The sequence below is a fragment of the Argiope bruennichi genome, chromosome X1 (genome assembly GCF_947563725.1).
Source record: "Argiope bruennichi chromosome X1, qqArgBrue1.1, whole genome shotgun sequence".
NCBI classification, from domain to species: domain Eukaryota; kingdom Metazoa; phylum Arthropoda; class Arachnida; order Araneae; family Araneidae; genus Argiope; species Argiope bruennichi.
The window spans coordinates 17,908,315-17,931,809 of NC_079162.1; the positions used below are offsets into that span (position 1 = coordinate 17,908,315).

Sequence of the window (23,495 nt, forward strand, 5' to 3'; positions counted from 1 at the left end):
CCAGAAAGATTATACACTATTATTATCTCAAACTTCAAAAAACATTCAGGATGCATATGGTCTTTGAATCAGTTAAGTTACTTGAATATTCATCAGTTGCTTGCATGTTAACCATAACAAAATTTGCGTTTTTTGTTAATTATTTTCATATGATGATGCACAATCTGGAGTTTCTTTTATCTCTTCAAATATATATTTCACAGATTTCCAGCAACTACAATTTTACTATTGCAGACAATTCACATAAACAAAAGACATTTTAACACTCTAAATAAAACAAAATAAAAAAAACACAAAACATTTTATTCAGATAAATTGTACAGAATATAGTAAAAATGCAAAAAGAAAAAAAGAAAAAAAAAAAAAATGTAAGATCTTGTTGCGACTTGAATCTCTTCAACTTTCTCCAGAATATAGGGTAGACACTAATAAAAGAAAGTAAATTAATAACAATGTAGCTTATATATGTATATTCTTTAAACACATTTATAAGAAATGTGAAAAACTTTATTATATTATCATAACGAAAAGTTTTAATACCACGAAAAAAATTGCTAAATCTACAAAATTATAACCATTTCAATTCAAGAAAAATCAATGCCTACAAAGGATAGTAATAACACAAAAGCAATTAAAGGGTTATTGCAAAAAATTTCATGGAAATAAGAATCGTATCAAAAAAGTTACAACAATCAAATAATCGAATTTCATTTTAAAATTGCAATGGAAGTGGGAAAAGATACACATATCTAGGGCAGTTTTTACTCAAATAAAAGGTGGATAACTTGTTACATTTCATTAGATCCCGTCAAAACTGTTTTGCCTTATCTAGGGAAACATTTTTGAAAAACTAAACATACAATTTTCTGCCAGAATTTATATTTAGTTAAAGTATTGCAGGCATGTAATCTCTATCTTCAAAAAGATTGTATTTCATCCATCTCCAATTTAACAATGTTAAATAGAAACAACACTTTTTCCTGCGCCTCTAAGCGTCCATTTTAATGCATTTAATTTATTTAATAGTCAGGTTCATCATTCATAACTGTAAAAATATAGAGTATAAAAATAATCGGCAAATTAAAATTGTTTTTTAAAAGGCTTTACATTTTTTAAAAAAACATCGTTGATTTCTGAAAAATTACAACCCTGAAATTTCTAGTAGTTTTTAAAGTATTTATTTTAGGTAATTTCTTTACACACCTGGAAAGAATCTATTTCAAACGAATTTGAATGCACGTCCATGAATAATAAAACCTAAGATTAGCTCTGAAGAAAACAATGGAAGACTTTATTAAATACATAATAAACAACACAACAAAGAAAAAATGTAGAGATTCATCAGTCTCTAGGTTCGAATTTAAAATTTTTTTTTTATGATAATTACTTCATACGCTCCATGCACGAAAAAACAAAAATATGTTACAATTTTTCACATTTCATAAGGTGATTCATATTCATTTATGAAGTAAAAAATAAAAACTGCCAAACTTTTCATGGAAAAAAAAAAAAAAAAAAAAAAACCTGTCAAGAGAATTTACACAGTAAAAGTCTAAGTAAATGGATGCATGTTTTTCTCTCCCCTACCCCAAAGATAGCTTTATAGAGATTTGAAACATACTTTAAAGTTGAAATCCTAAAGATATAACATGCTATTCTAGGGAGTAGACATTGGTGCAAAATTAATTCTAGGGAGTAGACATTGGTGCAAAATTAATTTTATTTTTAAATTTTGAAATAAACCAATAGATTCCTAGTGACAGAAATTTTTGGCATATTAACACATTTGTTTAGAAGATCCTGCCTGAGGTGAAAAGTTTGATGGTTTTGCAGATGCTGCTTAGAAGTGCAGATGGACACTAGTGGCACAAATGAGCAGATGTAACTGATGATGCACTAGAATTCAGGGAACGTTGCAGTTCCAGCAATTGGGACCGGATATTGAGATTTCAGACTGATTCTAGCACAGACTGACCATTTGTATGTTCAGCTTGGCATTCGGAAGCAAGATTTTCTATCGATTCAAAACTTTACACATGAAAACGTACTAGTAAATGTAAAAAATAATACTGTATTTTATTTTATGCAAATAAATATTCACACCACATTCAACAATTAAGTAACATGGGAATCATTGAATATGCTCACGTGCACAATACATTACAATTGCCCGATTTTTTTTTATGTTGCTATACTGTGGAAAAATTGAGAATTAATGAAAAATATAATAATAAGAAAAAAATTGTACCATTCGCTCCTCCATGGGAAATCGTAAAATATACAAAAATTAACTTCTCTCTGCTCATTATAGTATTAGCTATTATGTAAGAGTAATCAAATTTATTTTATTAAAGTCAACCTATAACATTCATTTGGATATCGCTTGCAGAGTAAATAAAAAAATACAGGCAATTACTGAAAAATGCAATTTTTAATTCTTAGTGGCCACCATAAATTATGCATATAATCTTGCCAATTAATTATAATAGTTAAATGCTTAATAAAAGGTATTTTAAGGCTAAAACAAACATCAGCTTATTTTGTTTAAAGTAACAAATTGCAAAATTAAATTCAACTAAAATTTCCTTTGTTAGCAAAGAACAAATGGTAGAAATAGAGAAAGAGTTAAGAAAGTTATTAAAGATTAATACTTTATGCATTTTAAAATTTCAATCTATTTTACCTCATCTAATGATATTTGGAAGTTTGATTTATGAGCACTTGGGAGATAACTTGGTAATTACAGAAAAAACCCATCTATATTGAATAAAATTATATCGAAGTACCATCTTATTGTACTAAAGAATTGGCTTTTCACATTCCTGCAACTCGTCACATTTTAGATGGTTAAAAATAGGGTACTCAGATGGTACTGAAATGAAAGAAATCAATAAAAGAAGACTAATCTTCAATGCACATTAACAATTTTAGAGCAATTGAAAAATTCAGAAGATATTTTTAATCCTTACTGAGTGCTTGCTCCTTTGGTCAGCATAGTAGGCTAAGTCTAACATCCAAAGCTCTCTCCCAAGTATTATCAGATGAGAGAGAGAGAAAATGCCATGCAAAATTTTTTAAATGCCTAAAGATGTTTTTAATATCTGAAAGTGCTTTCTTAATTTATGATGCTTTCTGTAATTTCACCATTCGTTCTTTGATGATATTCTAGTTTTGGAGTTTAATTTACAATGCTTCAATATAAATAAAGTTCATATTTTTAGATATACAAAACTTTTTAATAAGTATGCACATCAAATTGTTGTAATTCTTGGACAAGGTAATATGCTTAACTTATGGTGACGATTAGTGATGAAAACCCAGAAGAATGCAGCAGATGTCAAGCTTTGAGGAACAAATTTGAAGAATTTACACATTTATATTGTTTGCCAAATAAAATGAATTTGTGAGTCGTTACTTCATTTTAAACTTAAAAGGAACAAACATACGAAGCTTAGCAAGCAAGCTCATCCAATCAATTTAGAAACAAAATGCACACCATAAGTAATGCTCATATTGCACGTCTGAGGACAAATTATGATGTCATCTGAGACACATAAGAAGCAATTTGCATGAATATATGACTTAGTTACCAGCAATTAGGAATTAAAAATTGACATTTGGAATGATTTCATATTTGCTTTAAAGCTAATACTACAATAAACAAATACAAAAATTAATTTTTTTTTTTTTTTTGACAAAACAGTTGATTTTCGGCACTTTTTAAGACATAAGTCCTATGAGGAAGAGAGAAAGGGGAGATGAAAAATAGATATGTTTTTAGAATCCAATAGAAAATTTAGTAATATCAAAATTTAATCCAACAAACTGATTTATTCTGCATACAATAGATATGTCAGAATTTATAATGCTATTTTTTTTTTTTTATTCTTGAAAATAACTTTATTTAGATAATTTTTTTACTCTCCGACTTTTCTCCTGCGGCAAAGAATTATAGTTTGACCAAAAAAATTTCAATTTATGAACGATAATGCATTACTTTCAAGACTTTATCAACACTACGGAAATAGAAATGAGATTCCACAATTTACTGGCAACAGCCAATGGTATAAGAAATCTCATACAGTTTAATAATAGGTTATTTATCCAATAATCAAAATTTTAAAAGCTGCATGGAGAAAATGAGCTATCTTAAATAATGAAGCAATTGCTGCTTTTAAAAAATAAAATTATTTGTTTTATGCTGTTGTTTCACAAAACACTCAATTTAAGGCTAATTTAATTACATTTAACAATATATGGGCAAGAAAATTTAAATGGATAACTATAAAAATTCATATAATTTTAATGATCTTGCAGCCAAAAACACAGAACTTGAAAAACAAATTTTTAATTTGTCATGTCCGAATGCAGAATTGTCTGTTTCTGCAAAAAAAAAAAAAGTGAGAAAGGGAAAAGTTGGTGTTTGAACTATTCAAAAATTCAGTTAAAATTAAAATGAGTGTAGTCACTTTTGACTGAAACAGCAATTTTTCGTAACATTTTTTTTTTTTTTTTAATACTGTGAATTAGATTGCACACAAGTGTCTAATGTAAAAAAATCGTGTTCTAGTTGAAGAACATCCCGAATTTCCTGGAAGGTGCTAAACAGGAAATGAGACGTAATCAAGTCAGCATTGCATTTTATCCCACATTCTATCAGATTTAAATCCAGACAGTACAAGGATCATTTCAGTTGCAAGCTTCCTTTCGTCTGTAAAACGATAGGCCACAAGTGAAACAAGATCATGACAAGTATTATCCATTAGAAGGATGCTCCTGTAAACTGCATTCTTAAACTTGATTAGAGAATCAAGAACCTCATATTTATATATTTCAGCATTCATAGTTCCACCGGAAAATTTGCACATCCATTCAAAATATTGTCCATCCATTATATGATGCCAAAACGTCTGTAGCGATGTCTTTAACAAATGCTTTTAAACTTATAGTATTGTTTCACTCACTCCAGACTGCCATACATTTGAAGAAAGCGAAATTAATTCACTCGCCACCAAAAACAAGACATATCAATAAAGAAAACTCCATTCTAATCCACTGTATTTCAACCATAAGGTTCTCTGCATAACTTCAACTAGACATATTTAGCAGCCTGAGTTAACAGGACATAAATCGTAAGATTACTTACAGACAGGTCTTTTTTATGCTGACTGTTCCTCATAGTATATGTGAATAGTTGAGACCTATAATTCTTTACAATTTGGGCTGATGCCAGTTGTATTTCTTTCCACAGTCATTGTAAAATAGTGCTCCAGAGATACTTTTATTGGTTTATTTTCCAATTTCGTCGGTTTGTCAGCAAATACCATCAGTGTCTTTACATGATGCTTATATTAGATCATGAGAGTTCAATGTCAGTTCTACACTCCCAGCTTCTCACAAGCCATGAAATGCGAATCATACTATGTGCTCATTTTCTTTAAGTGAAAAATTTATACAATAATTTTTGAAATTAAAATATGAAGTACCCAGTGGTACTCTTTTCTATATATAATGAAAGAATAAAATGAAAATTTTACATATTTCTGGATAGCGAAAGTGACTTGCATTAGACTAACTAGCTCCCATTACACTTTATTTTATATAGAGAAAGCCTTTTTAAAGCTTGTTCCTTTAAATTTTCCTACCAGTATATTAATTTGAAACAGATTAACATATTTTTAAAATGCTATATAACATAGCGAGTGTTTAATCACCTCATTCATGAGTATCTAACATATTACAAAATCCCAGGGTTTGAGGGTGTTTTTAGAGTAAGATAGTTTTAAAACTGAAAAATTTTTTCAAATGCATTTAGAATATATTAATATTTTAAACTTAAAATGTTACCATCAAAATCGGGATCCAGTGATTCCAACTCGGGCTGCTTACATTTATTTCTTGGAGTACTTGTCACAACCTATGAAAAATATTTCACACTGTTAAATAAAGCATTTCATCCCTAAATTTTATAGATATCTGCACCTTTAAACCATTCAACTGATTACTTAAAAGAAATATTCAGAGAATATTAACTTCATTAATTAAAAAAAATTTCATGCTCTTACAATATATATATCAATGTGTTAAGTTACTTGAAGTTTGAATCAATTTTGGGAAGAAGGGTAGGGAAAGGACATCACATCACAGCATATGACAAGATACAGTTAACCGTTAGATATGAGCAATTACCTTTGTCATGAGACTGTAACATCACATGAATTGACCCCATTGTAAAAATATAGGTTTCCAATACTTGATTTGCAAATTTTCATTTTAAATCTTATTTCAACAGCAATAATTTTCAGTTCTATTTTTTTAATTCTAACAGTTTATAATTAACCCAAGGCTTAGACCAAAAATATCTGAACTTCCCTAAAATAATGAATTGCAGCAAACAAGCATAAGGAAGTAAAATAAATGAATAATTCAACAATAAAATAATTTAAACAAAAATTGAATAAACTATTAAAATTTTTCTAGAATTACTACATATTATAAAATTAATCAATCCAAGAAGATAAAATTTAATTCTGAAAATGCTGAAATCCATATTTACCCCCTAATGTGTCATGTACGGATTAATAAAATATCAAAAAATGAAAATTAGAACAGAGAATATCTTCCTTATAAACTAAAATGTTATTTCATGAAAACGGAAGATAATGTTACTTCATCAACACAGAGTTATAAATAATTCCCCTATACCATAACTATATACAGTCATAATCATTCATCAGAAAAATGCAAAACTTTATGGTTGACATAATAAGGAATGAAAAAGCATTTTGAGATTAAAAAATTTAGTTTCAAATAAAATTATTATATTCAAAAAAATTGGTAGCTATATTGGAATTATAATTTTTAAAAATTTACTGAATATTGACCCCATTCCATGATTAAATTATCTACACAGTTTCAAATTTCCTTGAAATTTGATTATAGTTGTAAGCACATCTGAATGAAAGAACTTTAATCAACAGTTATTAATCAGAGATAAAGTACTATTGTTATTCTATGCTGGTACTCACTGACATCACAGTAAGTGCCAGTCCCTAAATAATAATAGTACTTTTATCTTTGTTCATTGCAAATAGTCATTAAATGAATAAATGCTCTTTCTACTCATATTTCTTTATTGTGCTTTCTCTCCTAATTACAATTACTTTACTTAACAAAAGATGCCAATATGCCAGCACAAAGACTCCTGATATACCCATGCAAAGAAAATTTACATGCCATTCATTCATATGTACTCATAGGGTCACATCAGAAAAATTAATTTTTTCAGCTAACAAAACATTATTATTAGAACTTTACAATTAAAAAAAAAACAACAACTCTGTAATTTGCATTTTGAAAAATAAAATATTTAAACACAGTATTGCTCTGGTGATCGGAAATACATATTGCAATAACTTTTTTTTTTTTTTATGAGAATTTACTAATTTCTGTACTCAATGAATGTTAGAATTTACATCAAGACTAGTGCCAATTTCATTTTCAACTGACTTCATTTGCAAACAAATTAGTTTTTGAGTCATGGTCGTTTTATTATAAACTTGATCAATAAAAAGATTTAATTCTATATAACTAAAAATACAATGAATTTAATTTTCATAACTTTTAACAGAATTTATTTGCTTCTATTTTTACAGTAAAATAGAACATGGCTAATTTAATCATCATCAAAAAAAGATCAAATAATATTTATATTAACAAAAAAAAGGGGGGGTCTAAATATAAGAACAAAGGACAATTTTAAGCTAAAAATGGCAATAAAGATTTAGTTTTATATTTTACAATTCGATAAATAATATATTAATAAATAACCAGTATTCATTGATAATTATAAGTTAATTTTTAAAAAATAATTTTAGTAAATGAACAGTTTAAAGCCCTTTGAATGAAGAATTGTACAAAAAAACTTTCAAAATAATCAGTGCCCTGACTTGCACCAAATAAAAAAAATAAGATAGAAACAAATACAGATATATTTAGCTGTCAAAAAATAATTTTACAATAAATAAAGAATTTTCTCAATTCTTAGGTTTTACTTTGTATCAGGCAAAATAAATAGAACTTACTGATGATATTTTATGTTAATAGAAATTAAAGGGCTCACAGAAAAATTCCAACTTGCCTACAAATTCGAATTGAAAGCTGGTTTCACTGTATAGCGATTTAACGCTGATAAATGATAATCTCAAGATATACCTTTTAATTTGTCATACGCCTGTGAAACATTAGATCTGAAAATTTCTATGCCTCAATTCAACATTTTGTCATATTTCATTGATTAGTCTATTAGTAAAATTAAGTAATTATGTTTTCACGTATAATTACAAAAGGTATAATTTACCATTACATTCAGCAAATAAGACAATGTTTGATTTTCTTAATAATCTACAATAGAATATATATAACAATGAATTCTTTAAAAAAATATCACCAACAAACTTACTAAATTTTAGAAATGAATAAATAGCAACTGAATATCAAACTAAAATACAACTAGAGATATTAGGAGTAAATAAAAATTTATAAAATCATTTCCCCATAAAAACAAATTATTACTATTTAATTTAAATTTTATGCAAAAAAAATAAATGAAAAAAATTAGGATTTTAGCTTAATGGCATATTTTTTAAAATTATGAAAAATTTTAGAATATATTCTTACCAAAGCACAGTTAGCTGTTTGCAATGTATAAAATAAAATGAAATGAAAGATTGATTGTTTAAAAATAATTTTAAAGTTGCGATAAAAATATTGGTTGGAAGTATACCATCATAGCAACTTCTTAAATACACTTTTATCAAAAAAATACTTGATGGATTTGGTATTCCAAAATTTAATTATATTTACTGAATTAAATTTATGGAAATAATTTTTTTTTATTGAGTACCTCAATCATTAACAAGATAACTGGGTGGCCAGCATTTCTGCTTTTTGATTATCCATGATTTTTTCCTGTTATTTCCAAGTTTTAAAAAGTTCGATTTTTTCTGGAAAATATCTAAAATAGTCAGAATGATTTTGTTTTATTTTCTTACTCTTATGTATTCCACAGTACAATTCCATGGTATATGGTATTTTTATTAGTACACGATAAATAATGTTTTACTCTTTCTGATTAAAATCAAGAAAGAATAAAATTTAATGCTCAGAAAACAAAAATAATTTTTGCAGATATACATTATATATGTTTATTAGTACAAGAAAATGTATGCTCGTCTAGACGTCTACAACATACTCAGAGCTGATTATCACATATCAATTAATGAAGGAGTGAATACAAAATAGCATGCACATTATTAGAATGCTTAAGAATGAAACAATCTATTTCTTTCTAGTGGAATCATCCCTATTTATTAACACATTATTTATTAACACATAAATCAAGACTAAGCAATAATTTCACTAATGGAAAAACAAATAGGAACACAAAATGCAAAACAGCTAGCCATAACCATTCACAATAATAGTATGTATTTTCAAATAAAAGGAGATGGTATTGTATCAAAACAAATGAAATTATACCGTGACAATAAAATTGCAATAACTTTTATCCTACCAACTGTAGTAAAAAAAAATCACCTGCAGATAGACAAAATGTTTCATTTATTTGTATCATATAAAGAAATTTGTATTAATTTTCCTTTTGAAAAAAGATGGATAAAAAGTATAATGTATAGAATAACAAATTTAAATTAATTATATACGTTTAATATTATTTTAACTTCAGAAGCATTTTCCTTGATTAAAAAATATTTTAAAGATAAACAGAAAAATTTTAAAAAGGAATAAAATATTGGTACTAATGATCTTCTGATACTTTGCAGAATCCATAATATAGCAAAAGACTCAAGTTGTTTCCCAATAGTCAAAAGAAGAAAAAACTTATGCGAACAAAAACAATTAAAGAAAATATAAGCAATAATGTCCAATACTTGCCAGTTCAATAATAAGATCACCAAGAACTGAAAAAATCAATTCATTCTTGTTTCAGACATTTATTTATAATAAATATGTGCCAGAATATAATGCTGGACAATATATTACATCTATTTTAAAATAATTGATTAAGGGTCAATTCATGAAAATGGTTACATTTTACACCTAAATGAAATTTCACTGTAATCATAATACATCTTTTTTTTTTTTTTTTTTCAGAAGAATCTCTAGTTTCTAGATTTAACATCAAAATTTTCCAATAGAAGGCAGTTTGAATTTGACTATAGAAAGAGTATACGCTTGTATTTCAGTGTTTTTAAACCTAATATTTCTATTTCAAATGTGGCTTTAATAAAAAAGTTGTTTTCTTTTTTCTCTTCAATGAATATATTTATTTGAAGATTATACTGCTAACTGCTTGTAAATAATAATTTGAATATTATTAAGAGGTAATTATATTCTTCTCAACAAATTTTTGCTTAGCTGTTCTTTGTAACATTAATAACAAAATTCTTAATTTTCTCTCTAAAATTACAGATAGTACTTGTGGAATTTTTGTCGTGTAGATTTTCTTACCTTATTAATTAACTAATATGAATTATTTAAAATTGTTAATACAGTTCTATTTATTAACGATTTATAGCTGTGACTAATGTAAAAACAATAATAACTACTAACAATATTTTTTAACTCTTCAGACAGGATCAAGTGCAGCAGCAGAGAGTAATAGAGCTGCGTTGGACAAAGTGAAGCAAAAAACTTTTAATGTGAAATAAAAGTTTTAAAAAATGCAAAAAAAAAAAAAAAAAAAAGCTTTAAAACTAGAAAAAAAGGATTAAAAAAAAAGAAAAGAAACTGAAATAAAACAGAGTGGGGGAAAAAAAAAGTCTTACTATAAGCCAACAACAAACTTCTAGACACAAACAGTAGGTAAAGCAATAAGAGAAGTTAAGAAGTCTTTGTCTTCTAATCCAAAGAAAAAGCAAGCAGTTATTAAGAAATAAGTTTCAAATATATAACTCGTTATTCCATTACTAAATCTGAGGAAAATGGTCTTCCTAAAGATGCTACTGAGTGTGAGAAAACTTTTAATATCAAGATGATATATCAAACTAATTTAGAGGGGGGGGGGGAGATGTGAATTCCATTTGAAATATAGAACTCATTAAAAAAGCAATTTTGCAGAAATCTGTTAATGTACATCTTAAAAGACGCAGTTATTTAAAATTGAGCATCCTAATACTGAAATTGGGGGCTCTGTTGGATCAGCAAGTTTACTAGTGCTCATATTGTGAAAATTTGTTTTCCTTTTTAAAATGTACGAAAGGAAAATGAGCAATATTAAAATTCCAGAAACTTAATTGTTTACAACAAATATAATGCTAATAGTATAAAGTAAAATTAAAATAACTGTCTATCATAAATTAGAAAATTCACTGAAAAAGAATGGGATTTAGATGTAGAACAAGTTTATATAAATCAGCAGAACAAAAGAAAAGAAAATATTCTTGAAACCAACTATTTTCTTAAAGAACCGATTTTGCAATTATTGATCCTCTAAAGCTTAATATGTCTTATCAAGCAACAGAGTTAAGAAAGCTAAAACATGGTTTAACACACTGACAGTTGTTAATGCAGATTTGCTACTCCCAAATTTTGGAAATAAAACAATAAAATGAAGTTGTTCTGGAGCCCACTGGAAGACGGATCAAGACATATCAATGATAATATATACTATAATATACTGAATAATTTATACTGTAATAATTGAAATCAACAAGTCATTGAAAATTCATTTTGTCAGTACCTAATGAATCAAGCGGATTCATTAGGTTGTTCAAATCTAGTATCAGCATTGACAAGCTGACATCTAGTATCAATATTGACAAGTTGACATCTAATATGTTGTTACACTATAACTAGTTAAAATCTTTCAAATGTTATGTTTGTCTCAATGGAATGACCCTTAATAATACAAAATTCATACATATGCAAAACATAGCAAGATCAATTTGATATTCGAAGACAAAATTAGGAGGAGGGGGTCTTCCGAAACTTTCTAACATATTCCTTAAAAAAAGTGCATCTTCTCCCCCCCCCTCCCAAAGAATGCCACGAGTGACCAGATTTTTAGTTTTATAGTACCACTCATAAGCATTCTTTGCTATATAGTATAGTGAAGAAAAATTATTTTAGACTTTTTTCCTACAGATGAAACCCAACATTTGACACAACTACAATTTTAATAACAAGACTAAACAGCAAACTTTATTTATCTAAGTCATTTCATTTTTTAATTATGTTTACAAGTCATAAGTACAGAAGAATGTTGAGAAATTACTGAAATCTATATGTGCAGAATGGTAAGCCTTTTTATAAATTTTGTTTAAAATTTTACACAAATCTATGCTTAAAATGCTGAAACTAAGTCTCAAATTTTATTACTCTAAGTTGCTGTTGTATGAATTAGTTTGCATGCAAGTGAAAGTACAGACTCACAGACAGCCAACCCCTTGATAGATGTGGTTCAAACTCATCTGCATTTTCAAAGCAAAAACAGTATTTCAAATTTTATCCAATTAGTTCTTTCTTTTTAGTTATGGTGTTCACCTGATTTCTGACAGATTTTGTTGAAAATTTCATAGAAACCCACAAATTTGGTGTAAATATCTCATGCCATCCAGCTCAGTATGTTTTTGAATTCACAAACACAATTCCAAAAATGTGTTTTTGAACTCGGGAGAAGTCTAAAACGTGGAGATTTGTCAAAATTACGAATTAGAATTTTTCACGATTACTATGTTTTTCTTGGTATACGAGAAAACAAGAAATAAACTGGTCAATTGTTTTTTTTTTCTTCTTTTTTTAAATAAAAGAGATAAATTATGACTGAAATTATAATAGTAATGTGAGCTGGGTTTTAGTTATTTCGTATTTTCCACAGAACGCGAAAGCAGAACTACTTTCATTAATTATACTGTATCATAATATATTTTGCAACTTAATGCTCTGAAAAAAGAAAATCTTCGGAAAAAATATTACACATGTAATAAATTAGTTATTAATTTTCTTGTTTTCTTCCGAACTAAAATTCCGATTGTTAATGAAATGCATGTAATTTACTGTTCTTCAATTGTTTTGACTAAGAACACGAATACTAATCCGAGCCTTGATCATTATTTGTTTAAAAAACGATGAATTAACAAAATATAATACCATCTGATTATTATGGTAATATAAATTATGCAAGAAATCGCAGTGAAAGAGTCATTTAAAAAAATTATAAACGTGTATGATATAGGATACAATACAAGTAATAAATACATTAGTTGTTTCAAAACAGCCAGCAGAGCCAATTCATCATAACTAGAAGTGTATACTTCAGAATTCAAGGCATTTATGGCGTTGACAATCATATATAAAAAGAATCAAAATTGTCTCCGAGTACATCAAAGCAACAAAATTTCTAATCCCGCAAATACTAAATTCAGCATTTTGGTTGTAATCATATACAATATCACTCAGTTAACACATTTTTGCCTACAAATAGTCTAGATCCTTTAATTTTTTTTATAAAAGATAATATTCGTATTAATTATCCTTTCAGAGACGGCAACATACTATATCAAAAACATTCCAATACCTTTGATCTGAACCTAGAAACCCGAGATTTCTTCCTTCTCTTCGCTTGCATTTCACTCAGTTCCTTTTTTGTTGTGAGAACTCTCACTCCAGCTTCTAGCTGCAGTTCTTCCACCTAAAAACACAGAACATACAGTTGAAAGTTAAAAAACATTTCTTGACAACTGTTTAGCAGACTAAATATGCCATGAGGACTTAAATTTCCCAAATGCAAATCTAAAGATAGTACTAATACAAGATTCACGAAGAGAAATAAAATTCAATATCAGCTTATCAAAATGCTGATAAAAAAATGTAAAGAATGCACTTGACATTTGATAGAATGGATGTCTTAAATTTAACATTCCAACATTTTGAAATTAAATAAAGATATTCAAAAATTCAATTCATACATAAAAAGATTGACATAATTGATACTGTGTGAATAGTAACAAAGTTATTATTTTAACTAAAATCATATTCTATGAAATGTTTCATTCTTAAATAATTTTACAGGTAAATTAGGCTCCGAAAACTTTTATATAATCAGTCCATATAAAAACAAACAAGCTTTGCAGGCCTTGTCATTTTCTTCGCCTTGAAATGATTGTATGAAATAAAAAAATAAGCCTGTAAATTATGAGTGCATAATCATGCTCTGTAGGACTAATTAAAGCCCTTTTTTTTTCAAATCAGTTGATTAATTAATCAGTCTCAGTTACAGCAACATTAATAAATACACTGATATGCTCCTTTTTACCGCAGACTATGGGTTTAACTGGGCATACTTGCTTTGGCTTCTGATTACAGTAATGGAAGTGATTTAAAGTGAATATTTTAAATAATAAAAAAATTACAGCTTTTTGTCTGAGAACTTATTTTACCACCTTTTCCCAACTACATAGAGGTACTGCTTTTTTTAAAAACAGTTTTTAAATAAAAATAAATTCTAATACATGGAATATTGCATATAAAATATCATAACAATTTAATACAATTTCAAGTAATTTATAATCATTCCCAATTTTATTGGAAAATTCGTAATCTGAACCGCGGTCAGATGATGATGACGACACCTCAGCTGACATTCTCCTCTCCATAATTCAGCAAAACACCAACAGGGGGACACCTGTTCCTGGCAGATTTAATGCCCACCTGATCCGCTTATATGGTGGTTCTCCGGAGAAATCGGTTCTCGAACATGATACTCTCCAAATCTGAAACCTACTAAGGCCACCGCGGCCTCAACCAATCTCCCACATCTGGTTTGGTACACAGGTGGAGCAATCGCTGAATCGTTTTCCGCATTAATTATAAGAAGAAAACGTTCACTGACAGGTGGGTTCTCGCTTCATCAGATGTAGGTTGGTTTACTGGTACATTGGATTTGTGGAAATGGAATTATCTCTAGGTTTTAAATTCAATGTTTCTGCTGCTTCTCAGGTTAGATCCTCGGTTCCTTTTCCATTATCTGTTCATCTTCTTCCAAAAATTTGAAAGAACGCGTTTTATCACAGCTCTACCAACAGCGGTCCAGGTCTCTAAACACCATATTTTCCTCTAGAAGCGGCTTTAACAGTTTTGATTGTCTGGAATAATCGCATTCTTTATGAAAAAAAACTTGTATTTTTTAAAAGCCTCTTTCTGAAGCCATTCTTGTAATTTTCATCTGAAAAAAAAAAATACTCCTTTATGAGTAGGAGATCTTGCACTTTTCTTCCTTACAGTTTCGATGAAGGTGGTATGTTTTCAGATATAAGAATATTTCTATATTCCAACAAAGCTAAATAAGGGCATTTTATATCGATATCAGCATTTTGCAGTATCGACTTTGTAGTTGTAGAAGTCTTTCAGTCATCCCATTAGACACAGGGATATCACAGGATTGCCACTGAAATCTGAGGAAAGAAAAATCCCTATGTTTCCCCAGTGTATACGCAGTAACAGAGGAAGCGATAATTACCAAGAGAATAGCAATACCCTCTTATAGTTTTCATCAGCGGGAAAAAGTAAAGGCAAGTAAGCAAAAATTCATCAATATATTAAATAGTGGTATATTAAATGTTTATATTTACAAAAAAAAAAAAAAAAAAATACTGCTACAAATTTGGCTAGACAAATACATATGTTAAGAGAAAGATGTTGCTTATGCTCTCAATTTAAAGTAATTCAAAATTAAGGACTCGGGTGAAATAAAACCCAAAATAACTATCTTGTTACCATGATACAAACCATTTAAAAATTACTGAATAAAAAATATTACAAAACTCTTCTCCTCCCTTTTTTTTTTTTTTTTTTTTTTGCCAATTTATACTTTGAGCATCAATTTTTACAGATTTTTCAGCTGTCGACTTCATTCTCTCTCTCTTTTGCAACAATTTAATTTCCAAAGTTATATTGCATTAGTAGGATTCTTTCTTTCTCACTCTTCTTATTTTCCTGAACTTTTTTCTGCTTTACTAACGCGTCATATAATATCTCACATGTGCTAATTTTGTATACTATAGCAAATCTCTTAATACCAGAACATGCAAGATTCTCCATAAAAGTTTATGCATCATAATACACAGTTTTTAAACCAATTAAAGAATTCTTTTTTCAGTTTCACCAAGCATATCCTTGCTGATACTAAATCCGCTTTACACAGTCCCATTACCAAGTAGCAATACATTATTTTTATGACTTCCCAAAAATCAGGAAATTCTTTGGACCTCAAACTATTTGAATAGAAATAATCTAAACGAATTTCTTTAGTAAATGAATCAGGTTATTCTTCGCATTTACTTTTTTTACAGGAAATTATTAATGGATCTTTGCACTTTCTGAACACGCAATGAAAATTTGTGCTTTGGAATAAAGAAGCAAATAAATAAATGTGAATTTAAACAAGAAACAGCTTTTAAAATAGTAAAATTTTTGGACATGGATAAAAATACTTTTTTGAACAATAAAAAACATTTTGCTAAGAAGTATCTTTGTTCAGTTGCAATAGCTCCACTAGTATTCAAATTGATGTAGTCACTGTTCCTATTCTTGAAAATTGGACTGATGTATGCAGGAAAAGGAAGTGAATAGAAAAGGGAGGAGATTCCAAGAATGTCTTTACATAAAGATAATGCACACACACACAAAAAGTATGCCACATTTCATAACCACATTATAGCCACTTTTCTCAACATAGAAGTCTGCAACCAAAAACAGTGGAAATGAGGTATTGTTGCTCAATAGCTGTCGCATGTGCTACATGCTTATTGTACTCTTCAAGAGATAATGCAGTATCAAATATAATCGACTTTTAAAGAGGCATAATTCTTGAAGCACATTTAGCCACAGCTTTGGTGACTGAATTAGCAAATCTTTTAAGAAATGCAAGGAGTTCAATATCAATTATTATGGAGACATGATTAACAGATCATAAGATGTCTTCAGAGCACAATGGCATGCAAAAGATAAAGTAAAATATATTGGACTGAAAAAGTAGGCCAAAAGCACAAGTTAATGCTTTCAATAAATATCTCATGAATATTTATCGATAGGATGCATTTCAATCAAAACTGTTGAAAGACAATTCTTGTACTGCAATTATTTATCACACAGTGACAATTCATAAACCATTACAGCTCTGCAACAATAGTAGTAAGTCATCAAATCTGATTAATCAGAATTTGTGTCATTTCAGACTGGTGACTACATTTCATTTGGAAAATACACAGATACTTGTCAACTGTGAAGGATAGAAGAGGTTCCTCACTTGAATGGCCAGCAATCATCTTAGTTTAACAAATGATTTGAACACAATTTTCTTGGAAATGCATATTTAATCTGCAGTATTATTCTGCATTGGATTAAAGTAATGACTTTTGAATCTTTCTGCAACAAAATGTTAATCACCAAAGAGTGACTGTTTTTTCAAGATAATAACGCTCTTATTTATACAGCTAGAAGTGTTTGAACACAATATAAAAAGTACAATGATCCAAGACATCCTCTTTGATCCTATCAACTTTCAATCTGAATATTAGTATATATATTTAGAGTAAAACTTCCATGCCAAAATTTTGCTTCCAGTCATACTTGTGGAATTGGACAATGGTCTGAGGAAGAAAGGCTCCATATTTCTTTTAATAATGCTTATGTATACACGTTTACCTGACATTGCAAGTAACAATGACAATGTGTCAAACAGCGATTTCACCCTCATTGTTCATTGTAAAAGGATTTTTGGATTATTTCATTCCCTGGCTATATTAATACTTATAGAATTTAAAAAAATTAAACCACTTTCCAATTTCCAGAAAAAAATAATTACATATAATCTTTTAAGAAGTTTCAAAATAATTTTCATTGATTAGATGAACTATAATGAAAGACATATAATTAAGAAGAATCTATGTATTCAAAAGCTTAATGTTATAAAATATGTAACCTAATATTTTTAACCTTTAAAAATTACTCGAAAATCATATGATCTTAACTTTCTTAAAATCATAGTAATAATGTTTTATTAAATTAATTTACAAAAAGATTTAGAAAAAAACTTTTTCCACCATTAAATTATGTCAGCTGGCACTCTCAAAATCATGTCAAACCTCTTAATTGTTTTGTATATCAAATTTGTGCAGCTTCACAAATTGTTTTAATTATTTATACAGTGTAGAAGCAAGATTTACACAGTCCATTAGCTTTTTCACTCCCCCCCCCTTTTTAATGCATAATGTTGTCAAGAGACTAAAGTTAACAAAACAGTTAAACAGATTCTGCATTTTTCAGAGTCTTGATGATATAAGCAACATTGCTATAATTCATCTGCCTTTATGATCAAACTTAAAATAGTTGCAATATCATAATAGTATACAATTCTGGAATGAATGAGAAAAATACAGTAAAGAAATGGAACCCAAGATAGCTTTCTTGTTACTCTACCCCCTACCCAAAAAAGAGAGAGAGAGAAAGAATTTAAAAATTGTCCCCATATTCTTATCCCTATATGCTGTATCAAAAATATTCATATTTTTAATTTAAAAAGCACATTGACCAACAAATGGATTAGCATATTACTGCAACTGTAAGGAAAAGAAGATACTTAACACTTTTTTCAAATGCACTGTGTTTGACAGGATGGAAAAGTTGAATTGCTTATTAAAAGCAATTCAACCAATTAATTAGAAAATGAAACCTGCCAGATAATGTAACTTATCTCAGAAAGAATGGTTATGGAAAAGCATCTAAAAAAAGAAATTATGCATCATTTCTGAAATCATATGCTTTTAACCTGTGATATACATAGTCCTGAAGAGAATGTAACAATGTTGGTAATTGCAGAAAACATACAGAATTAAAATGTGGGGGGGGGGAAGAGAAAATTATTTTTCCAAGCTAAGGTAAAAATACAAAAATTTAATACAATAAAAAAAAGAAAAAGAAAAGACAAGAGTAAATTATGATTAAGTAATTGATTTATAACTGGTTATCACCAGTGTTGCTCATCACTAATATGTATGGTCATGTACCATTCATCCCTGCCCTAATAAGGCCCTATAGTTTTTGCTGCCCTTTTTCTTTTTTTCTCATCATGAAGAAGAATCCTAAATCCTTTCAAAATTCATTTATATTTTGTACCATCATAAAACGAACTCAATATTTGCATTGAAATGGTTTACTATTTGAATATCACAATTAGCAACTCAATAGTCTTTGTAATCCAATGCTACATTATTTGATACTGTAACTATGAATGCAATGAAGAAATACTATTATAAAAAATAACATCAATTTAATGTAATTTCTTCCAATGTTATTAAATTTATTTAAAGCATGTAAATCTTGATCTAAGTACTGAATATTATTAATAAAAACTCCTTTTGCATAGAAATATGGGTGAGAGAAAAGGGGACATAACAGGAGTACCCAGATATGAAAAGACTAACAAAGGGATAAAAGTGAAAAAAATTGCCATCACTACCTTAGATATTATATTAGACTATTTCTAATCATACTTCTAATTATAGGTATTTTACAAAAATAAACAATAAGTATTCAAAACTAAAAGAAATCTTTATTTTCCTAAATTTTCAATTTCATGATTGTAAATTTTTTTCTAAAGGATATGGCAGGGATAAAAATGCTAGCTCTCAGTAAAAGAAAATTTAGAAATTACTCTATATACTTAAATGCCATAGTCTTAGATATTTAAATAAATGGGAACTAAACAACATAAGAATTTTTTTTTAAGTAAAACCTTTTCAGATCCTAATGGAGGAGTTAAATGTAAAATTAAAGAAAATTTCTACCTTTTAAAATTAAAGAATTTTAATAAATAAAAACAAAATTCACAGATTTTATACAAACTCAAAGAAAAGAACATCTAAAGTTTTGTTACTACTAACTCATTCACCAAAATTCACAAAGCTCCAGGAACAAATTGCATTCCATATGATTTTCTCTTATACATTCAAAGTAAAAATGTTTTTAAGAAATTAAAAAATATTTAAAACTGAAGTATTTTAAACATTATTCTAATTTCTGATATGAAATTAACACAAGATATCTTAATCATAAAATGTATTACACCTCACTTATACACTTTTCAAGGAACCAGAGGAATGACGGTGCAAATTATGGGAAGCAATATTTACAGGTGAAAATTATTAAAGAAAAAAATGCTGAAATTCAAAACCAAAAGCTGAAAACACTTCACCAGTACATATTATTTAAATGATATAATATTTTTCTTATTCCCAATATTTATTTCAAATTGTTACTATTATTCTCCTTCTTAAATTCTACTCATTCATTAGCTACCAGAAAGTCAGTTGAACTAGTAAAATAATTTGATTCTTTTTCATGGTATGGATTTAAATTGTTTATGATGCAACAAATATTCTTTCTTCACAGGAAATATTTAAATTTAAATAACTTGTATTATAACTACCATATTAAACATTTATTCTAGATTTAAAAAATATTTTCTTCTAAAGTATAATAATCTAAAATGAATTTCTTTTTGGATCTCTTACCCTTTCAATTTCCTAAAGATTTTTAATAAATTATTTTCATCTCCCTCTTATAGACGATACATAAAAAAAAAAAAAAACATTGTTACATTTGAAGTAGAGTAAAAGACAGGAATGTTAAAATTTCATAAATGTAAACTTGAGGATTTTAATATACTATAAGAAAACTGAGAACAACAAAATGCAATACAACAAGAATACAAATACAAGATAATATTGTACAAGCATTATCTTAAATTTAATTTTAGTTTCATGTCATACTTTCTAAAAATCATAAGTTTCTATCCACTGAAATAAATAAAATGAATGCTTTACTTGCAAAGTATTTCACATATATGATTAACTAAAACAATCAAAGTAACAAATACCCAGGTTAAGACAAGATAATACAAAAGAAAATACTTTCAATATTTACATCACACAGAATGATAGAAACATATGTAATTTGCAAATGGTATTGATTAAGTATAAGTTATATTATAAATAAAGATAAGGAATTTCTGAAACCTTCTCAATACAACTATTCTCTTGAAAAATAAATACTCAAATTTTTAATGGCATGAAGAGTATTCATTTAGATAATTCATTAATTAAAACAGAAGTCAGTGCAAAATACATATTTTGGAATACTTGTTTCAACAGAAGCTATCATTTATGTCATAATTTAATCACATATTCAGCAATCAATGTCAAAAAATTTATGTACAGCAAAATATTATTAACCATATTATAATATAACAAACAATACAATTTGGGCTTTCAATTCATTCTTAAATATTTACTATATTTAAAATATTTATAGATAAAAATTTCATGATAGTAATGTTTAATTTTAAAAATATATATATACAGACAAACTATCATTATTTGAAGAGATACTATAAATATTCTGCAAATTATTGGAGCAACTACTAGGAATTGAGACGTCTGAAATCTGCTTAAGATTATCTAATTATCAGCTCAATTGAGAGTTAAATTACATATACATGTATTACTATAGACAAGTTATAGGCAGATTTATCTTAAAATATATAGCGATTATACTCATTGTTTGTATTATTAGCACTTTTTTAAGACATTCGGATGTAATGCATTTAAGCAATAGTGAGAGTCAAACGGTTTGAAAAACTTAAATCGCTAATAAGAAAAGAAAAATAACTAAGTGAACTTATGTTCACTATTTATGTGCAAACCAGGTCGGATGGGGACTCCATTTTTTATAACTACTCAATCAAATTAGCTTCATAAAATGTATGCAACACACCCCACCAACCGTCAATCTAAATTCAATCAAATGGAGTAGTTCCACGAAATAAAATACTATGCCGAAAAATCCGCAATACATCTGTAAAGGATTTCGCAAATGAAACTATTTTGTGAACCCACTAAGGGCCCCATTATACATTTGAAACATCAAGGAACACCGAGAGAAAGCTTTGTCGTAAAACATTACCTGTAACTGGAGTAATTTCTCTTCCAAAGCAATTTTTAAACGACTCAACACAAATGCTTCTTTTTGCAAGAATGCTAAAGCTTCTTCTGGCGACATCATAAAATCTACGAAGTTACTTGTGTTCTGAATTCGAAAATTATATGCGGTCTGACCTTCGAAACACAAACGTCAGTTTTGTTTGGATTTGTCAGAGCAGGTTTGTCTATAGTTCCTTCTCACATTCTCGATATCTGTGTCCAATAAGATTCCTGCTCTTCGGATAGAGTAAAAACTGGCTTCCAAAATGAATGTGTGCCGAGATGTGATGACAGTTGCCCGAATCAGCTATTGGGTTCGAGAATGCACAAGAACAGTCGTTAGTGGGCAACCCAAATTAGGCTGTTTTTGCTGGGTATGTAAACTACAGCATTCTAATGTACTTTTCAAAATTCCTTAAGGCTATCGAATCAACCAGCTTTATTTTTTTTTTTCATATTATAATAATCACCTATATTAGCAAAAGGAGATAAAGATAGCGAAAAAAGTAGGCATGAAATCATTCGAAAAATCATCAATACAGTAGTTACCCTATCATTTTTTTTTTTTAAGTAAGAAAAATTACATAATGGATGCATTTGCTCAGGAGTTTTAGCCAAAGGTTCTAAGAATAAATAAATTTATTTTATCGAATTTTCAGAGAAAGCTTTTAAATATGTATTTGTATCTTTTCACAAGAATGAACATTTGCTTAGAAGTTCTAGCAAGAGGTTTTAATAATAAATCGAACTTATTTTATAAAATTTTCAGAGAAAGCTTTAAAATATCTATTCGTATCTTTCTACAAGAAAGAACAAAACTTACATGCAATTACATTTGACGAATAGTTAACGAAATCTTATTCTGTAATTCATTTTTAAAAAATCCCAAATATCAGTGATGAATACTATTGGAGAAGTAGGGATATCGAATATTTTAAACTATTATTACGTAGCCAATATCAAAAAGTCACAAATACCAGTGATCAGTACTGCTGATTGAAAGGTGTGATTCAAATCATTGACATGATCTTAACGGTTATGGATCTAGGGATGACGAATAATTTACGAAATCTTATTATGTAACCAATATCAAAAAGTCACAAATACCAGTAATCAATACTTTTCAAAGAGAGGTGTGATTCAAATCCTTGATATGATTTTACTGGTGATATTTCGATTATAGTACCTGGAGGATCACGATAGAAAGTAACAATCAATACGATCTGTACAATTAAAGAACAAGAATTCAGTCATGCAAAGGGAAAGTCCTTTACACAATGATGTATGTTCTAGGAAAAGCCCTTCCCTCCCCATTGTTGTTGCCAGACTCACTGGTCACAAGCAGAGAATTTTTCATTTCACTCAGAAAGCCCCATTCCGACGGCCCGTGAGCGCTTTCAGTATGGCGCATTTTGTATTCTTTGCCACTTGTGGTTT

General features: G+C 28.3%; 1 protein-coding gene across 1 annotated transcript; it reads right to left on the bottom strand.

Annotated features, from left to right (window-relative positions):
* Positions 1 to 286: 286 nt before the first annotated feature.
* On the bottom strand, positions 287 to 22,360 carry LOC129958670 (uncharacterized). The gene is made up of 4 exons (XM_056071299.1): positions 22,042 to 22,360; positions 13,598 to 13,711; positions 5,848 to 5,917; positions 287 to 425 (listed from the first exon to the last, which is right to left on the bottom strand). Exons 1-4 carry the CDS (start codon positions 22,138 to 22,140, stop codon positions 397 to 399), a joined length of 312 nt encoding a protein of 103 aa, XP_055927274.1. The 5' UTR covers positions 22,141 to 22,360; the 3' UTR covers positions 287 to 396.
* Positions 22,361 to 23,495: the final 1,135 nt, after the last annotated feature.